The 16,448-nt window shown below is 40.5% G+C and overlaps 1 protein-coding gene across 2 annotated transcripts in view; it reads right to left on the bottom strand.

Moving 5' to 3' along the window:
- Window positions 1-16,448, bottom strand: part of LOC149313993 (contactin-associated protein-like 5) — a 508,214-nt gene that overhangs the window by 66,006 nt on the left and 425,760 nt on the right. For both annotated transcript variants that reach the window (XM_089520319.1, XM_089520320.1), the window contains 2 exons: window positions 14,589-14,828; window positions 10,249-10,473 (listed from right to left, as the gene is read on the bottom strand). In XM_089520319.1, the coding sequence (XP_089376445.1) occupies window positions 10,249-10,473; window positions 14,589-14,828 (465 nt within the window). The remainder of the gene's footprint in view (window positions 1-10,248; window positions 10,474-14,588; window positions 14,829-16,448) is intronic.

Raw genomic sequence — 16,448 nt, 5'->3', positions numbered from 1 at the left:
AGCTCTTCCCATTTCCACTCCAACCTACCACTGGTCTTTGTAATAATAATAATAAACCCAGGAATGCTGTTGAAGTGCCATGATACCAAGAAGATACTGTTTTTCAAAGCTTCCATGGTTTTATAACAGATACACATTCCTTGACATAGATTACCCAAAGATCTTTACATCCTCAGTGCTAACTTCCTGGTAACTATCTGAAGTAACAGAATACCTAGGGAAGTGGTTCCTAGAGCTATAGGTCAGAACACAGGTGTGTATGTTTGTGTGTATGTTTGTATTATTAAACCTATTCTGGGGTAGTGATGACAACAAAGAAAGGATTGTGTTTTGTGAGAATCAAACAGCTGAAAGAGGTTATCCAGTGATGTGAATCATACCCCACTTCTCTTGTCCACTTCCAAGGGTGAAGAACCTCATGTTCGGAAGCAGTGCTAGGTAAGGGTAACAAAACAATAAGCTGAGATTCAAACCAGACAGGATAGGGCTACTCTTATGGCTGTTATTTCTATCTGGTGAAGTAGCATTCAACCTATTCTGAAGAGGGTTGCACTCCCACTAAAGCAATAATAGTCAAAATGTAGCCTACCAAATTTTATGCCATGGGAATGTGTGCTGAAAATTGGCAGAGGGTGGCTTGCAGAGTCCAGAGAATGATGAATATGATCCTTGGACTCAGTGCAAGCTCCTCCCTGAGAGGATTTGTTTGGTACAGTCTTGGATTCACTCCTGCCAGTAAGAGTAAGTATTCTCAACCTTTTGTTCTCAGATATTTTGGACTTCTGACTCACAGAATCATTATCTATTAGTCACGTGGCTGGGGCTTTGGAAAGGTGAAGTCCCAAATATCTGGCAGCTCACAGGTTGAGAAGTACAGTTGGTCTCAATAGTTTAGAGCACCTTTTATCAACTCAGACTAGACAGAGATAGAGCCCGAACAGACAGGCCAAAATAAAGCTGCTTCAGATCACTTTGGAGGTGATCTGAAAAATCTATAAAGCTACAAATAGTGTGGTGACAACTAATCTCCTCCCATATTTATTTGTCCATACCCTAGGTTCATAATCAAAGCTCCTCACCATGTGCATCACAAAATAAATCTGGCAGGTGGTTATAAAACAAAGGGTCTCTTTTCAGTATTGTTGCCCCACCTGTTGAATTCCCTTTTCAAAGAGAGTTGATGAGGGCATATGTTAACGTTATTTTGGTGGCAGCTGAAGTCTTTTATTTTTTATTTCTTCCAGCCCGTGGATGTGATTGGAAATAATGTTATGCCATAAATCCAGTATTTAGCTCCAAACAAAATAGACCAATTGAAACAATGGACACTGAACTGTAGTGACTTACCGAGTTCTTTCAAGATTTAATTCTATCTGAAATTAACAAATGGATTTAGGCCAATGTTTTTATGGTAGGGGAGGCAGATTACAGTGGGAAGGAAGTCATGCTGACCCTGTGGATGAGGCACATCCAAGCCCCCTATTTTCCACTACTTTGCTTAGGTCCTGTAGATTCAAGCCTGTGGACTCCTTGAATAAGAGAAGCCATTTGACATGGGGTCTTCCTCCCTTTCTACCACATTCTACATTTTCTAGAATTATTGTCTTTTATAATGAGTCATGCCTTCTCATGATGTGGCCAAACTACAACAGCTTTAATTTGATCATCTTGGCTTCCAGGGAAAGTTCAAGCTTGAACTGTTCAAGGACCCTTTTGTTAGTCATTTTGGCTATCTACGGTAACCTTAGCACACTTCTCTAGCATCACATCTTGTAGGTGTATTCTCTTACTGAAAAGGCAACAAATATACAAAGATGGGAATTCTTTAAGGTAGTGTTGCTCAAAATGGTGGATTGTGGGCCATTACTGATCCACAAGCCATCAGCTGCCACTGGTGAATTGCTACAAATGGTGGAAATGGTGAATTCCTACAAGCTCAAGTGATCTGGTGAATTACTACAAGCTCAAAAGTTTGGGATTGGAATACATGGATATTAATAACATGAATTAATTCTGGATATATGGGTTGGTCACAGAAGAAGCTGCTGTACTACCACTTTAGACAATATCATTTGAGCACGTGGTGATCAGAAAAACCATTAAAATCTGCCATTTGCCATCCCAGTTACAAGAACTCTGCTAGTGAAGCCTGAGTACTTGAATGGGCTTGAAAGCCTATACATTGGGGGTGGAGGTGGGGGAAGGCTCCAAGCAAGTCACAAATATCAATCTGCTAAGGTTTTTATCTAGAAATAACACCCAAATGTTCTACCTAAACATTTAGTCCTTTGTTTCAGTGGCAGCTAATTGTTTTTGTGTCAGTGGAGTGACAAACCTGTTCCTGGTTTTAGTATGGTCTTTAGAGGAGTTGCCTAAAGTGTTGAATCTATTTGGGAGATAAGGGCCTGTTACAGACTGCCAAAATAAAGCTGCTTCGGGTCTCTTTGGAGGTATGCTGTTTAAATGATGCATGCATCCTAAGAATCCGGAAGCTGCACCAAAGCTGCACTCCAGTGCTTAGGAATGGAGTGTGGCTTTGGCGTGACCTCCGTACTCTTAGGACCCATGCATCATTTAAATAGCATACCTCCAAAGAGACCCGAAGCAGCTTTATTTTGGCAGTCTGTAACAGGCCAAGGTTCTTTAAAGTTTGGACTAATGCTTAAAGCACCATTTCCCCCTACTGGCATGAAAACTTCCAGCTGCTACTTTATTGCTTTCTTTGGCCAAATCTTTTACTGTTTGTGTGTGTGTTTCACTCTCTTAAAGGAGTCAAATTCTAAGTTTTTTTGTTTATTTTTATTTTAATGGACCGGTTAGCACCCTTAGCACTTGTTCTTATTCACGTTGCTCACAGAATGATAAAAGGTTCTTTATGTGCAAACCCAGGGTTGCTAATCCATACTTAATCATTTTTTATTGTAAAAAAGAAAATTTAAAAGAGAATGGTTAATTAAGATATGTCCTCATTATGCAAAATGCTGTAGAAGTAACACAGTCCTTAAAGGATTTAGTAGTTAAAAAAACAATTAAGAGAGAAGCTTCTTTATCATCTTACATTTCCACACAGAACATTTGAAAATATGGCCCCAATTATGGAGGGTAAACTTAAATGTGACATCATGATGTGATGTATAATCACAATCAATTCACACAAAATGAGTAACCCCTAACATGCCTTAAAAGTATCTGTTAAGCGTACAGTCAAGACCACTGTAACAAGGTCATCTCCCCTCCCTTTCAGCTACGCTTTACTTCTCACAAAAGAGAGTACCCCAGAGATGAACTACGGAGTGATTTCAACAAATCTCTTCTCAGCACTGGTCAATAGCGGCCCTTTAGAGAAACAGTGGTAGTATGAAGACAAACGACCTGCCATATCTAATCTACTACTGAGGATGCATATGTAGAAGGGAGAAAGGATCCTGTTCTGACTGTCTTCTGCTGCCTATAGCTAATAAAGTGGTAGAGAGGCTTCCTTGATGAAGATCATTGTTAACTAGGTTTTATCCCAGATGGCAGATGTGGAGAGTGCTAGGCTGCCAGGATGCAGCATGCAGATGAGTTACAAATTGCTCAAACAGCCTTCACTTCTCTCTGTAATCCAATCAGAGTCTCTTGGATGCTGACTTTGGGTCTCTTCTGCATTTGTTGGCTCTTGTCTAACCTGCAGTGCCCTAAATGATTTGTTTAAAAAGGTCTCCATGAATTCAGCTAATGAAGAAGGTACCTCTCAAGTTCTTTATCATCTATACAGCAGATCAAGATATCTGCCAAGCAGGGTCCTTGACTGTGGCTTGGCCTCTTCACATCCAGCTTGCATACTCAGGGATTCAGAATGCTAACTACTATAATTACAGAGGCTGCTGAATCTCAAACACATGATCTCTAGCTCTGAATTCTGCACATTTGTCACAGCTTCATACGTTAAATCTTCAGCTGTTTTTAAACATTAGCTGCAGCCCCTGACCACTGTTAAGTAGTGTGTGCCTACTGAAAAGAATAAACAGAGTTAATTCATATCCAGCTCCTGATCCTTACTTGCCAAGAGTCAGTGTGGACAAAATGTTCCTGATCAGGGATAAACAGATATGTCAAGTCCATGACAGTGGATATCCTTCTTTCCACAAGAAATGGAAAACTCAAAATAACATCTGTGCATTTTCAAGAAACTTACCCAGTTTTTCAGAACTGCACAATTTCCTGAAATCTCCCTCTGACCATGACTGTTTCATTTTGCACAACTTTTTAACAACAGGGATGGATGGATTAGATACCAGGAATTAATAAAGGCATACTGGAATTTGGGGGTTGGTTTTCTAGTCTGCCTTGTAGGAGCGCCAAGGCATGCAGCAAAAATCACCATCAGTCCCCTTTCACTCTGTTGCCTAAGGAACCTCTGAACAATAGTCTGTGCTCCCCTTCTTTTTTGATCTGTCTCCCTAATCCAATTCAATGATTCCTTCTTATTCCTGTTAATTTGCTTTATCCCTGCCAAAGCTATTTCTCTCCTACCTCCTTTTCCTCTACCGGTCCTTTTCAGCTGCCTACCCAGAATTGGAGGAGGCAGGTAGGTCAAGAAAGAAGAGGAGCCCAGAGCCCAGAAAATTCAGGTAGCAAATTGTGTATATACAGAGAGAGAGAGAGCGCGCACAAACAATAAGCAATAGAGGAGGGGTGGCAAGTACCTAACATACATGTAATGTCCACATCCTTGAGTTGTCCAAATTGAAAACTATTGATTTTCACTGGACAAGCGGGGGGGGGGGGGGATTTACCTGTATCAATTAAAACATCCAAATCAGAGCAGATCAAAGTGATTTTATCTGCAAAATATTGGGCAAATTGTTCTCAGCAAGCTGTGAATTGTCTGAATTTTCCTCCTGTGTGTAAAAGACTCCTGACCACTCAAAATGGCTCCACTAGCCTGCTCCTTGTAGATGCAGTAGAGGAAGAAATTTGTCTTTGTTACAGTATTGCTACTCAGATAAGGTTTAGCTTGTGTTTGATCAGACCTACTCTGAGTTTTCTGCCAACATCACTCTAGTTGTTATGTCACTTATTTTATCACATTAACTTCTTGGAAAATGAGGTTGCTAGTTTGTCTCCAATATATGAGAGGAGATGTTTATTGTGTCCATTGTGTCCATTTCCCTGACCTTTACTCCATTCCGCTTGAAAACAAGCATATACACTTTTATTTCCAATAGAAACAGTAACCCCTTTTTCCATTAGAACATGTATTTGAACATTTCTTTTGCTTTACTAATAGATACATGCTATTGTGGAAGAGTTACATTTTGGTTGACCCACCCTGGAGTGAATCCAAATTAGGTCTTGAGATGTGGATTAGAAACACTGGTTATTCCCTGTCAGATTAAAGAGATAATGCATGGAAATCAAATTGCTTGCAGGGGGTGGAGAGGTGCTCAGCTGTCATTGAGACAGTGAATCTGTTCTTAGTTTTAGACTGAACTTTAAAAAGCACTATCCAAAATGTTGAACTTATTTTGGGGATAGAGTTTTAAAGTTCAGACCAAAAGCCATAAAGGATTCACTACTCCACTGGCATTGATCCTAACAGCTGCTACTGAGGGAGTATATGGAAATGCTAGATGTCCTATATTTTGTCAGACTATCAATCTTTTAAAAGAAAGGCGAAGTTCAGCCCCCTCTTCTTGTTTTGGCTCCACTAGCTGGGGAGTCACTCATTCCATCTCTTGTGCACACACAATATGCAACCATAAAACAAGCGAAACAATAACAAAGTCAGCCCTCCATATCCACAGATCCTGCATCCATAAATTCAACCATCCATGGCTTGAAATTTTTTTTTAAATCCAAAAATCAAAACTTGACTTTGTCATTTTATAAAAGAGAAACCATTTTACTATGCATACCCACTGTATAACATCTACATCAAAGCTACACAACATTGATCCTTCACAATTTCTATTAAAGTCAGCCCTCGGTATCCACAAATTCTTTATTCACAGTTTCAACCATCCACAGCTTGAAAATATTTTTTTTAAAAAAAATAGAAATTGCAAAAAGAAAACTTTGACTTTACCATTTTATTTAAGGGATAACATTTTACTATGCAATTATATTTAATGGGACTTCAGAATCCATGGATTTTGGTATCAATGGGGTGTCCTGGAACCAAACACCAGCAGATACCAAGGGCCCACTGTGTATGGAGATATACTATTGCTGAATGGTTATCCACAAAACTAGTAGTCCAGGCCAGCGCAGCACTAAATGTTAACCATCTCTACTTTCAGCTGGAAGTGCCTTTAAGAAACTCTGAAAATCTCTAAAATGTCAGCAAACTAAAGCTGCTCTGCCTCTAACTGTGCTTCTCCATTCCTCCTCAGGCAAAGAATGAGGACAAAATATATAGATGCCATGGCACACTGCAATCTTCTGCAAATATTTCAGATGAACTAGTAATATCTTTCGTTATCACCTTTACCACTGCTATGAATATTACTATTCACAGTCTCCTTTCTGATATAACAGCAAGCATAAACTGACAGCATTAGGGGAAAGTGGAGCATCAGAAGGATACTCTTAATTTAAATAACTTCAATTTGAGACTAAGAAAAAAATGATGCACAGATAAAATACATAAAGGCATGAGGAAATGACAGACATTTTGGGCAAGAAATGTTGACAATGCAACTTCTACCATGACAGTTCCACTAAAAGTGACTTTGAAAAGGTATTTTTTTTTCTCCTAAAGACAATCTGAACTGAATATTTGCAGCATAGGCTGAATATGTTGAATTCTTCTGTTCAAATGACCCAATTACTGATAGAAAGCCTTGCCTGACTTTAGCAAGTCTCATAAATAAAATTCTCATGAACATACAGTGACATTACTGATAGAGAAGTTATCAGAGGTTTTTTCTCCAAACCAGGTCATGTTCTAATTAGTTTATATCACATGGTCAAGTCAAGTGGGTAATTCAAAACTTTCCAGTTTTCACTGTTTTAAAATTAGCAATATTTGCATATCTGTATTCACCAATCACTATTTTGCATGCTACTCCATAGGGGTGATGTGGATATAGCAGTGGATATAGTCAGTAAGGCCTTTGACAACCCCCTTCCCCCATGATATTCTTGCAAATAAGCTAATAAAATGTGGGCTAGATGATGAAACTGTTACATGGATTTGTAATTGGTTGACTGGCCGAACCCAAAGCATGCTCAGCAATGACTCCTGTTCATCCTGGAAAGAAGTGGCCAGTGGGATGCCACAGGGTTTGGTCCTGGGCTCAGTGCTATTCAACATCTAGAGTGCTATATAAATAATAATAATAATAATAATAATAATAATAATAATAATAATATGGTGTCTAAATTAAGGGAATTAATAGTGCCACTCTATTCTGCTTTGATTAAGCTTCACCTGGAATAATGTTCAGTTCTAGGCACCACAGTTCAAAAAGGACCCAGCACTCCCCTCCCGCCTCCTGTCCAATTTCCAACAAGGGCCACTTGGAGGAACACAGCCCCCCTTAGAATTTGTTTTAATTTTAATTTATTTCAATCTGTAAGGAATGTTTATTGTTAGTTTGCTTTTTACTTCTTTTGCTTTGTTAATTGCTATGTATTTGTTTTATTAATTTTTTGCTGCTGTTAATTTGCTATATATTTTTGTTTTTGTTATTTACTGCTATTGTTAATTGTTATCCTATTTCATTGCTATTGTTTAATATAATGCTATGTTACATTTGTTTATTATTTCATGTTTATTGTTATTGCTTTGTATTATCCCCTCTGTTGTAAGCCACTCGGATTCCCAGTGATTGGACGGCATATAAATAATAATAATAATAATTATTATTATTATTATTATGGATGTTGACAAGCTGGAGTGTGTCCAAAAAAGGGCCACTAAAATGATGGTCTGGAAACCATTATTATTATTATTATTATTATTTACATTATTTATACCCTGCCCTTCAGCCCTAATGGCTCTCAGAGCAGCTTACAATTATTATTTTTAATAAGACGGTTCCCTGCCCTCAGGCTTACAATCTAAAAGACACGACACAAAAGGAGAAGGGAATGGTGGTGGGGAAGGGAATGAAGTCCAGTGGTTCTTCTCTCCCTCTGATGCCTGGACCAAGGCAGATGGACTAGAGGGAGGGCTCTTCTTCTTCAGGCTAGCCCTGATGGAGCTGGGGCAGCCTATTCACTCCCTCCCAGGCCAAAGGATGACAGATATGGAGGGAGGAGCCTCTATCTTCAGGCTAGCCCTGATGGAGCTGGGCCAGCCTATTCACTCCCTCCCAGGCTGAAGGATGACAGATATGGAGGGAGGAGTTTCTATCTTGAAGGGAGGAGCCATACCCTATGAGAAATGACTTAGGGAGCTGGGTATGTTTAGCCTGGAGAACAGAATGTTAAGAGAAGATATGATACCCTATTTGAAGGGATGTCATACTGAGGATGGAGCAGCTTGTTTTCTGCTGTTCCAGAGAATAGGACCCGGAACAATGGATGTAAGCTATAGGAGAAGAGATTTCACCTGAACATTAGGAGGAATTTCCTGACAGTAAGAGCTGTTCGACAGTGGAACACACTTCCTTAGAGAATGATGGAGTTTCCTTCTTTAGCGGTCTTTAAACAGAGGCTGGATGACCATCTGTCGGGGATGCTTTGATTGAAAGTTCCTGCATGGCAGGGGGTTGGAGTGGATGGCCCTTGTGGTCTCTTCCAACTCTAGGTTTCTATACACCTACTCATTGTAGAAAGGTGATGGTTTAAGAAAGTGAAAGAAAATTAATTTCAAGAGAACTGTCAAAGACAACTAGACCGGAATTTGAAGCACTGTTAAAGATGTTAAAATACATGAGGGAGCCATCAGGCAGACATAGCAACATCAGGGACTGCCTGAAGGAAGAGGCCCCTCCCTCCTCAACTGTCATCTCGGCCTCAGAGGGAGCCATCAGGCAGACCCAGCAACATCAGGGACTGCCTGAAGGAAGAGGCCCCTCCCTCCTCAACTGTCATCTTGGCCTCAGAGGGAGTCATCAGGCAGACCCAGCAACATCAGGGACTGCCTGAAAGAAGAGGCCCCTCCCTCCTCAACTGTCATCTCGGCCTCAGAGGGAGCCATCAGGCGGACCCAGCAACATCAGGGAATGCCTGAAGGAAGAGGCCCCTCCCTCCTCAACTGTCATCTCGGCCTCAGAGGGAGCCATCAGGCGGACCCAGCAACATCAGGGAATGCCTGAAGGAAGAGGCCCCTCCCTCCTCAACTGTCATCTCGGCCTCAGAGGGAGCCATCAGGCGGACCCAGCAACATCAGGGACTGCCTGAAGGAAGAGGCCCCTCCCTCCTCAACTGTCATCTCGGCCTCAGAGGGAGCGATCAGGCGGACCCAGCAACATCACGGACTGCCTGAAGGAAGAGGCCCCTCCCTCCTCAACTGTCATCTCGGCCTCAGAGGGAGCGATCAGGCGGACCCAGCAACATCAAGGACTGCCTGAAGGAAGAGGCCCCTCCCTCCTCAACTGTCATCTCGGCCTCAGAGGGAGCGATCAGGCGGACCCAGCAACATCAAGGACTGCCTGAAGGAAGAGGCCCCTCCCTCCTCAACTGTCATCTCGGCCTCAGAGGGAGCGATCAGGCGGACCCAGCAACATCAGGGACTGCCTGAAGGACGAGACTTTTCCCTCCTTTGTCACCTTGTATTTTGTACTGCATTACGATTTTTACTGTACACCGCTATGATCATTGCGGAATAGCGGTCTATAAAAAAAACATATTATTATTATTATTATTATTATTATTATTGTTATTGTTATGAATAAATATTTGTAAAATTTTATGTTCACTCAGACCTCCTTTTAAGCACTGCATATCTGAAGGTCTCACTGAATTCCAATAGGTCATAATTTCACAGGATGAGCATGCTTACCAAAACTGTCTGCCATATAGAGCAACTGGATTTCTACTAGATAAATTATATGTTGCAAATGGTATTGTGTTTTCCAGCACTTTTCCACTTCAACAATATAATTATTTGGGGAATGTAATGCATACATGGTGGTGAATGCCAAGTCAAGGGATGGAAAACTGTTCAATCAAATAATTAAATTTTATAACAGTGCATGGCAGTAAACTGTAACAGCTGAGCAATATGTCCATCTTGTGTTCAGTATTGTTTTCTTAAAAGGTTCCAGTACAGTGACATTGTTATGAGACTGTGAGTTTTGCATCTGCACTTACCATTCTTAGAGAGGATAACAGCCAAATAGTCATGAGAAGAGGCATTGATATAGAACAGGAGGCTTGGAGCATGTGCTGTCAGGAAGGTAAAAGCAATGTTTTCCTTAGAGGTAAACGTGTCTGCATAAATAGCAGAGGATGTAGAGCTTGCATTTTTGGTCACAGGATAAGGTTCCTGGAAAACATAGGTGATGGAAGTGCCAGCTTCAAAAAGTGCAGAAACCTCTAAAAATGAAAAGAAACAGTAAGCAATCATAAGAAAGCTTTGTTGGCTCAGACCACAGGACTATATCATCTAGCAATCTGTTTTCTATAATGGTCGACCAGACACCTATGGGAAGCCCACAAACAGGACATGTAATTAAAATGGAAGCATTAAAAAGCAGTCAGACTCAAAACGTTAGACCAGAAATCTATAGAGAAGTTGAGACCTGGACCATCAGATTCAACAGGCCTTATTTCAGTGTGTATGTGTGTGTTCATGCATACACACCCTGAATGTGTTTGTCCACATGGAAGCCACTACAACATGACAAGAAAACAACATTTACAAAGTTACGAGAGCCAGTCCCAAGAAAACACTAAGTTTACTCCATAAACACACGTATATGGAAATTTCTCTTGAATGGGGTCTGATATTTTAATATTAACACAAGGAAAGTCCAATTATGGCATGAAATCACCCTGTGCTAATCTGGCTTGACATAATATTAAATGTTTTGTTTAAGATAATATGCAGCTGTGTTATTTTGTTACTGCCCCATGATAAAAGCTGATGGACAGGAAATCAGTTCAAGCTAAAAGTTATGGGGGAGGGATGTTGGGAGTGTAGAAATGAGAATCACTGATTCAAAATCACATGGGAAACAAAAGGGAGAGGTGGGTTCTTAAAAAGACAAAATCTCAGGTCATGGTGCTTTATAGTGAAAGCTTATGAATATATTACCTAGGGGCTTTACTCTTTGGATGACTGAGAATTACAGCAACATTTTCAAATATTTAAAGGCTACATAAAGTATTTATTGGCAACTGTGCAGGCAACAACAGACATGAACTGTTGAATGAATCTCTTGCTCTACAGGAGATTCTGCCCTGAATTAGATATTCCAAATTGTGCAGAGGCGGTCACTATGTACAATTAAGAAACCAATTCTTAAACTGAATCTTCGCAAGAAATTATTTTGTTGGTTGTTTTCTGACTAAAAATTTCAAAGAGATTAGCACATATGTCTAAGAAGCATACATGTAAATTTCCAAAGTCCCCTTTTCAGCCTGTCAGATGCACTTCCTGCTACTTTAACCAGACCAAACTCTACTGATTTTAGTAGGACACTACTAGCTTACAACAGGTAGATTCCTGTCTGATGTTTATATGTAGGAGGATATCTGTATGCAAGAGTACTAGTTAAAACTGAAATGCTCCAATAGAGCTTTGCTGTGATTTCAAAACAGACAGAGATTATGAGGATTATTTGGACATTTCCCTAAAGAATCTTTATATCTAAAGCATGCTTTCTCTCTCTTTCTCTGTAAAGTCAACATCTATTGAGAGATGACTATGAAACCATTGTCTTCACTCCTCTAGACACCATTTTCCTCTCCCCTCTCTATCTAATTTGAGTTACAATTACCTGAATACTGAACATTAATTTCTTAGGCTGCTCCCAAGGTGAATGATAAGATGAAATCTCCAATTTACAGAGTTGTCCTATTTAAGCGTGGCAAATAATTAGAGCTTGATGGAATATTCTGCTGATGCATTGAGTTCAGCGAAATATGGAATGTTGAGCATCCCAAATAATTCATGTGACCCAGGTCTGAAATTCTAGGCTGACTGAAACAGACTGTGAATTTTTTCTTATCTACTTTGGGATTCTGGAATTAAATTATTTATTGTCCTACATGTTACTATGCATCTGAGGAAGCTGGATGAGGCAAGGGGCAAATCCCCTCATTAAATATCATGGGTTGACTGCATTTATTTATATGTTATCTCTATCATTTCTGGAGCTGTGCACAAAGAGCTTCTCAAAAGTTTCCACACTGTTTGTTGACAAAGAACTCAGAGGGACTATTAACTGAGTTTCTTCAGGCAGAGGAGAAATTTAACAGTCTTGCAGGGGTCTAGGAGCTCACCATCAGAACTGGAAATAGCATAGCTAATTGATTTTGCTCCCTGCCATCCAAGGTTCAGAAGCAGTTGTGTAGCTAAGTGGGAGGGGGCATAATTTTTTGTGGGTTTTTCAGGCTATGTGTCCATGTTCTAGAAGAGTTTCTTCCTGACGTTTCGCCAGCATCTGTGGCTGGCATCTTCAGAGTGGGAGGGGGCAAATTGAGGGCTGTACCCTCCAAATAAGAATTTGTTGTTGTTGATGTGTGCCTTCAAGTAGTTTCCAACTTATGGTGACTCTAAGGTTAACCTATCATGGCATTTTCTTGATATGTTTTTTTCCAGAGGGTGTTTGCCATTGCCATCCTCTGGAGCTAAGAAAATGTGACTTGCTCAGGGTCACCCAATGGGCTCACATGGGCGATCCAAGATTCAAACCCTGGTCTTCATAGTCCAACACTCAAATCACTACATCACGCTGGCTCTAAGAATACTGAACCCCAGCATGGAATTTTCCCTTAGTCCCAAAATTTCTAGCATTGCAGTAACTTAAAAATAACAACTTCAGTTCAGCATCTAGAAATGCAGTATAAGCATCCAAAGAAAAAGAAAAAGGGCAAGCAAAATAATCAAAGGAATGCCAACATAATAAATATGAGAGTTCTAGATGTGAATTTTCCCCCCCAGTGTTTCAGCCCTTACAATGCTACAAATTTGGAGACACAAGGAAAATATCATGGCCAGGCAGAATTCCTGCCCTCTTCTTTCTCCTGTCCTTCTCCTCTTGGAGAAACACAATGTAGGAATGACTGATACTATAGAGCAATGGTCCCCAAACTTTAGTCCTCCGGGTATTTTGGACTTCAACTCCCATAAGCCCTAGCCAGCTTGGCCAACAGTCAGGAATACTGGGGGTTGAAATCCAAAACATCTGGAAGACTAAAGATTGGGAACCACTGATATAGAGGAACAGTTTAAAAGGGCTGCAAAGCTTGATTGGGTGGGGAGAACCTGAACCAGGCACTGCAATGTTAACAGGGCAGCCCTGGGAAGATATTTCAGACTGGGGTCGCTGCCACACTGAAGAATTAATGCAGTTTCACACTACTTTAACCATCATGCCTTCATCCTAAGGAATCCTGGGATGTGGAGTTTGTTGTGCCATTAGAGCTCTCAGACAGAGAAGTCTAAATGCCTCACAAGACTACAAATTCCAGAATTCTATAGTATTGAGCCATGACAATTAAAGTAATGTCAAACTGCAATAATTCTGCGGTGCAGTTGGATATAGCTGGAAATAGCTGGATTCTATTTGGCTCCTCAAATGCATTAATGGCATGGAGAGACCATGCACTGAATAGGACCAACCTTCCCTTATGCAAAGTGAGGCAACAGTGATAGTCCCCCAGCTTCTCCTTCTGACCTTATATCTAAGAGATATATATCCCACAGAACCAATCCTGCACCCACTGTTCTCCAAATTGACCTGCTGCTCTCAAGTGCAGTGAAGGATCTGATTTCATTGCCAATGTTGTGGTTCAACGGCTACTTCAGAACAAGATGGTGTGCCCTCTTTGTTATACATGGAATGGCGGGGGGGGGGGAGGGGGAGGCACTATTTTGTTATTTTCTTCCAGCAGGAAGATATTTGGGGTTGACTCTAGCATAGATGCTCAGATGATATTTAAGCATATTGATATTAACTGAAAGATAAGCACCCTAAGAAGTACCACAAATCATTTAGGTCTGTTTGCACTGTTATTATATGTGTGTGTGTGTGTGTGTGTGTGTGTGTATGTATATATATATATATATATATATATATATATATATATATTAGCCTCCAGAGCAATATTTCTCACTTCCCAGAATATCTTTCTTGATATGAAATGAATCTGAAGAAGTTTCATCTGCTGGATGCAAAGACAAACGTCCCATTCTATGTTTTTTTTTTAAATCCTGCCCCTGTAATGGTTCATCCTGATATGGATGTCATGCATTCTTGAGCTACCTGATATCAAGTAGGCTCTATTTAACCATTCTGAAACTAAACAATCAGACTGAATTTTTAATTATACAAAATTTGCCAAGAGGTTTTAATCATTGAAAAGTGACATTAAAAGTCAACATTTCCCCACAGAACATTAATAGCTTCCATTCAGTAGCTTCATATAAGGAATTCTGATCAACTTTAGTGGGGGGTGTCTAACAATTCATTTCTTCATCTTACCTTCTTTGCAGAATGGTCCCTCATATGGTGAATTGGTGCAATCACACAAGTAGCCATTAAACTTCTCCACACATTTTCCTCCATTGTGACAAAGATTGCCATAGCTGCTGCAGTGACCAGGGCACCCAGGTTTCACTCCAGGGGTCACTTTAGCCCTCTCTTCAAGGTCCAGTTTCTGCCCATTGAGATGAAGGGACCGAATACAACCCATAAAACCTTTCTGCTTGGAGGCAGTTGCCCCTGTACAAGGGAGAGAGAGAGTAGAATAAAATCTGTATACCTGAAATGATCCAGTCATTAGCAAATAAAGTCCCTATTAAAGGTTTTCTCATGATGTGCACTGAGAGGATAGCTGTGAAATACTCATTGAGGCCATCTTCATCATACACAGCAGCATTTTGGCTAGGGGAAGCTCAGCCAGGACTGGCCTAGGGATCTAAATTTTCTTAACCTTCAAAGATGAATCATTTCTTTTGTTTTCTCCTCACTGAAGTAGAAAATCAATATTGCCATGTGATTTTCATCTGGCATTTGCACAACCAGAAGTATTTCAAAAAATCATTCTGCACAGAAATATAGCTGGTTATTTTGCAAAAACAAAATAAGAAGTCACGTTTTCATTGGCAAAGCCCATTATTTTTCCACATGGCACCATGTGTGTTTCTGGAAATACAAAAAATATAGAATTTTTGTGCAAAAACTTCCAAGATTTATTAATCCTTGGTGAACACTGCTCAAAACTCTGGCTTCTCAGTTAATTTTCCTGGCTGGGTTTCCTGAATATTGGAACCATTTTTTAATTATTATTTTTATTCGTTTGGCCAAAGAACAAATAAGGGGGAATACTTTTTTTCCATCCTAGAACTAGCTAGGCAGAGTGAATTAGCTACCTCAGGAAGTAGACTTAGGGGCTATACAGACTGTCCCACTTTCCTGGCTGGATTGGGGCCACAGCAACCTCACGCCACAGCCCCAATCAGCTTCTGGAGGGCACAAAAAGGAGCCGCAAAAAGTGGCTCCTTTTTGTGCCCTCCAAAGGGCCCCATAACCACAGCAGCACAGTTGTGTGGTGCCCCTTTGGCGCTGCATCATCTGGCCCTATGGAAAGTCAATGAAGCTCACCAACCCCTAGTAGTTATTCAGTCCTGCCCTACAGACTTATGAACAAAATTCTAGCAAAGACACAATAGCAATAGCAAGTACATTTCTATTCTGCTTATCAGTGCACTTAAGCATTCCCTAACAAGCTAGTTACTCATTATATTACTTTTAATGACACACACACACTTCATCTTAGTCAAAAGGCCAAGAAGCTACTCATTTTAATGGCCTATGGAAGGATGCAAGGCTGAGTGGACCTTGGACCCCCTGGGATTGAACTCACAACCTTGTGGCTGTGAATGGCTGCCGTCCTGGCATTTAACCACTGCACCATCTGGGCTCCTATCACACACACAAACATCCTACAGGGTCTCTCTCTCTGTGTATGATATTTTCACCACTCTGGCAAGAAGGCTTCCAAAACCTTGTCATGTGAGTGCAAGTCACACCTTCAACAGCTCAGTGCAGCAAAGGTAATTGATCCTTACTGTATTTATGCAAATATATCTAGCTGAGATTCTAAATGCAATGCATCTCCCTTTAAGGTGTAGAATGGCTATTTATATTTTGCCCTCAGAATTTACAGCAAAAATTCTTGATGGTAAATTATAAAAAAATATGCAGACACAACTGCCAACCTGGTTAAGAAACATTACTGGGGAAGGTCTGCAAAGGGTCTCTGACTATGAAGAGCTCCATGCAATTGGCACTCCTGCCTTATCATGGTTTCCAATTACATACATGTCTTTCTCAGAATTT

Source organism: Sceloporus occidentalis, unplaced genomic scaffold, assembly GCF_023333645.1.
Source record: "Sceloporus occidentalis isolate IW3139 unplaced genomic scaffold, rSceOcc1.0.p SCAF_4, whole genome shotgun sequence".
NCBI lineage: Eukaryota > Metazoa > Chordata > Lepidosauria > Squamata > Phrynosomatidae > Sceloporus > Sceloporus occidentalis.
This window is presented reverse-complemented; position numbering and strand designations above follow the sequence as displayed.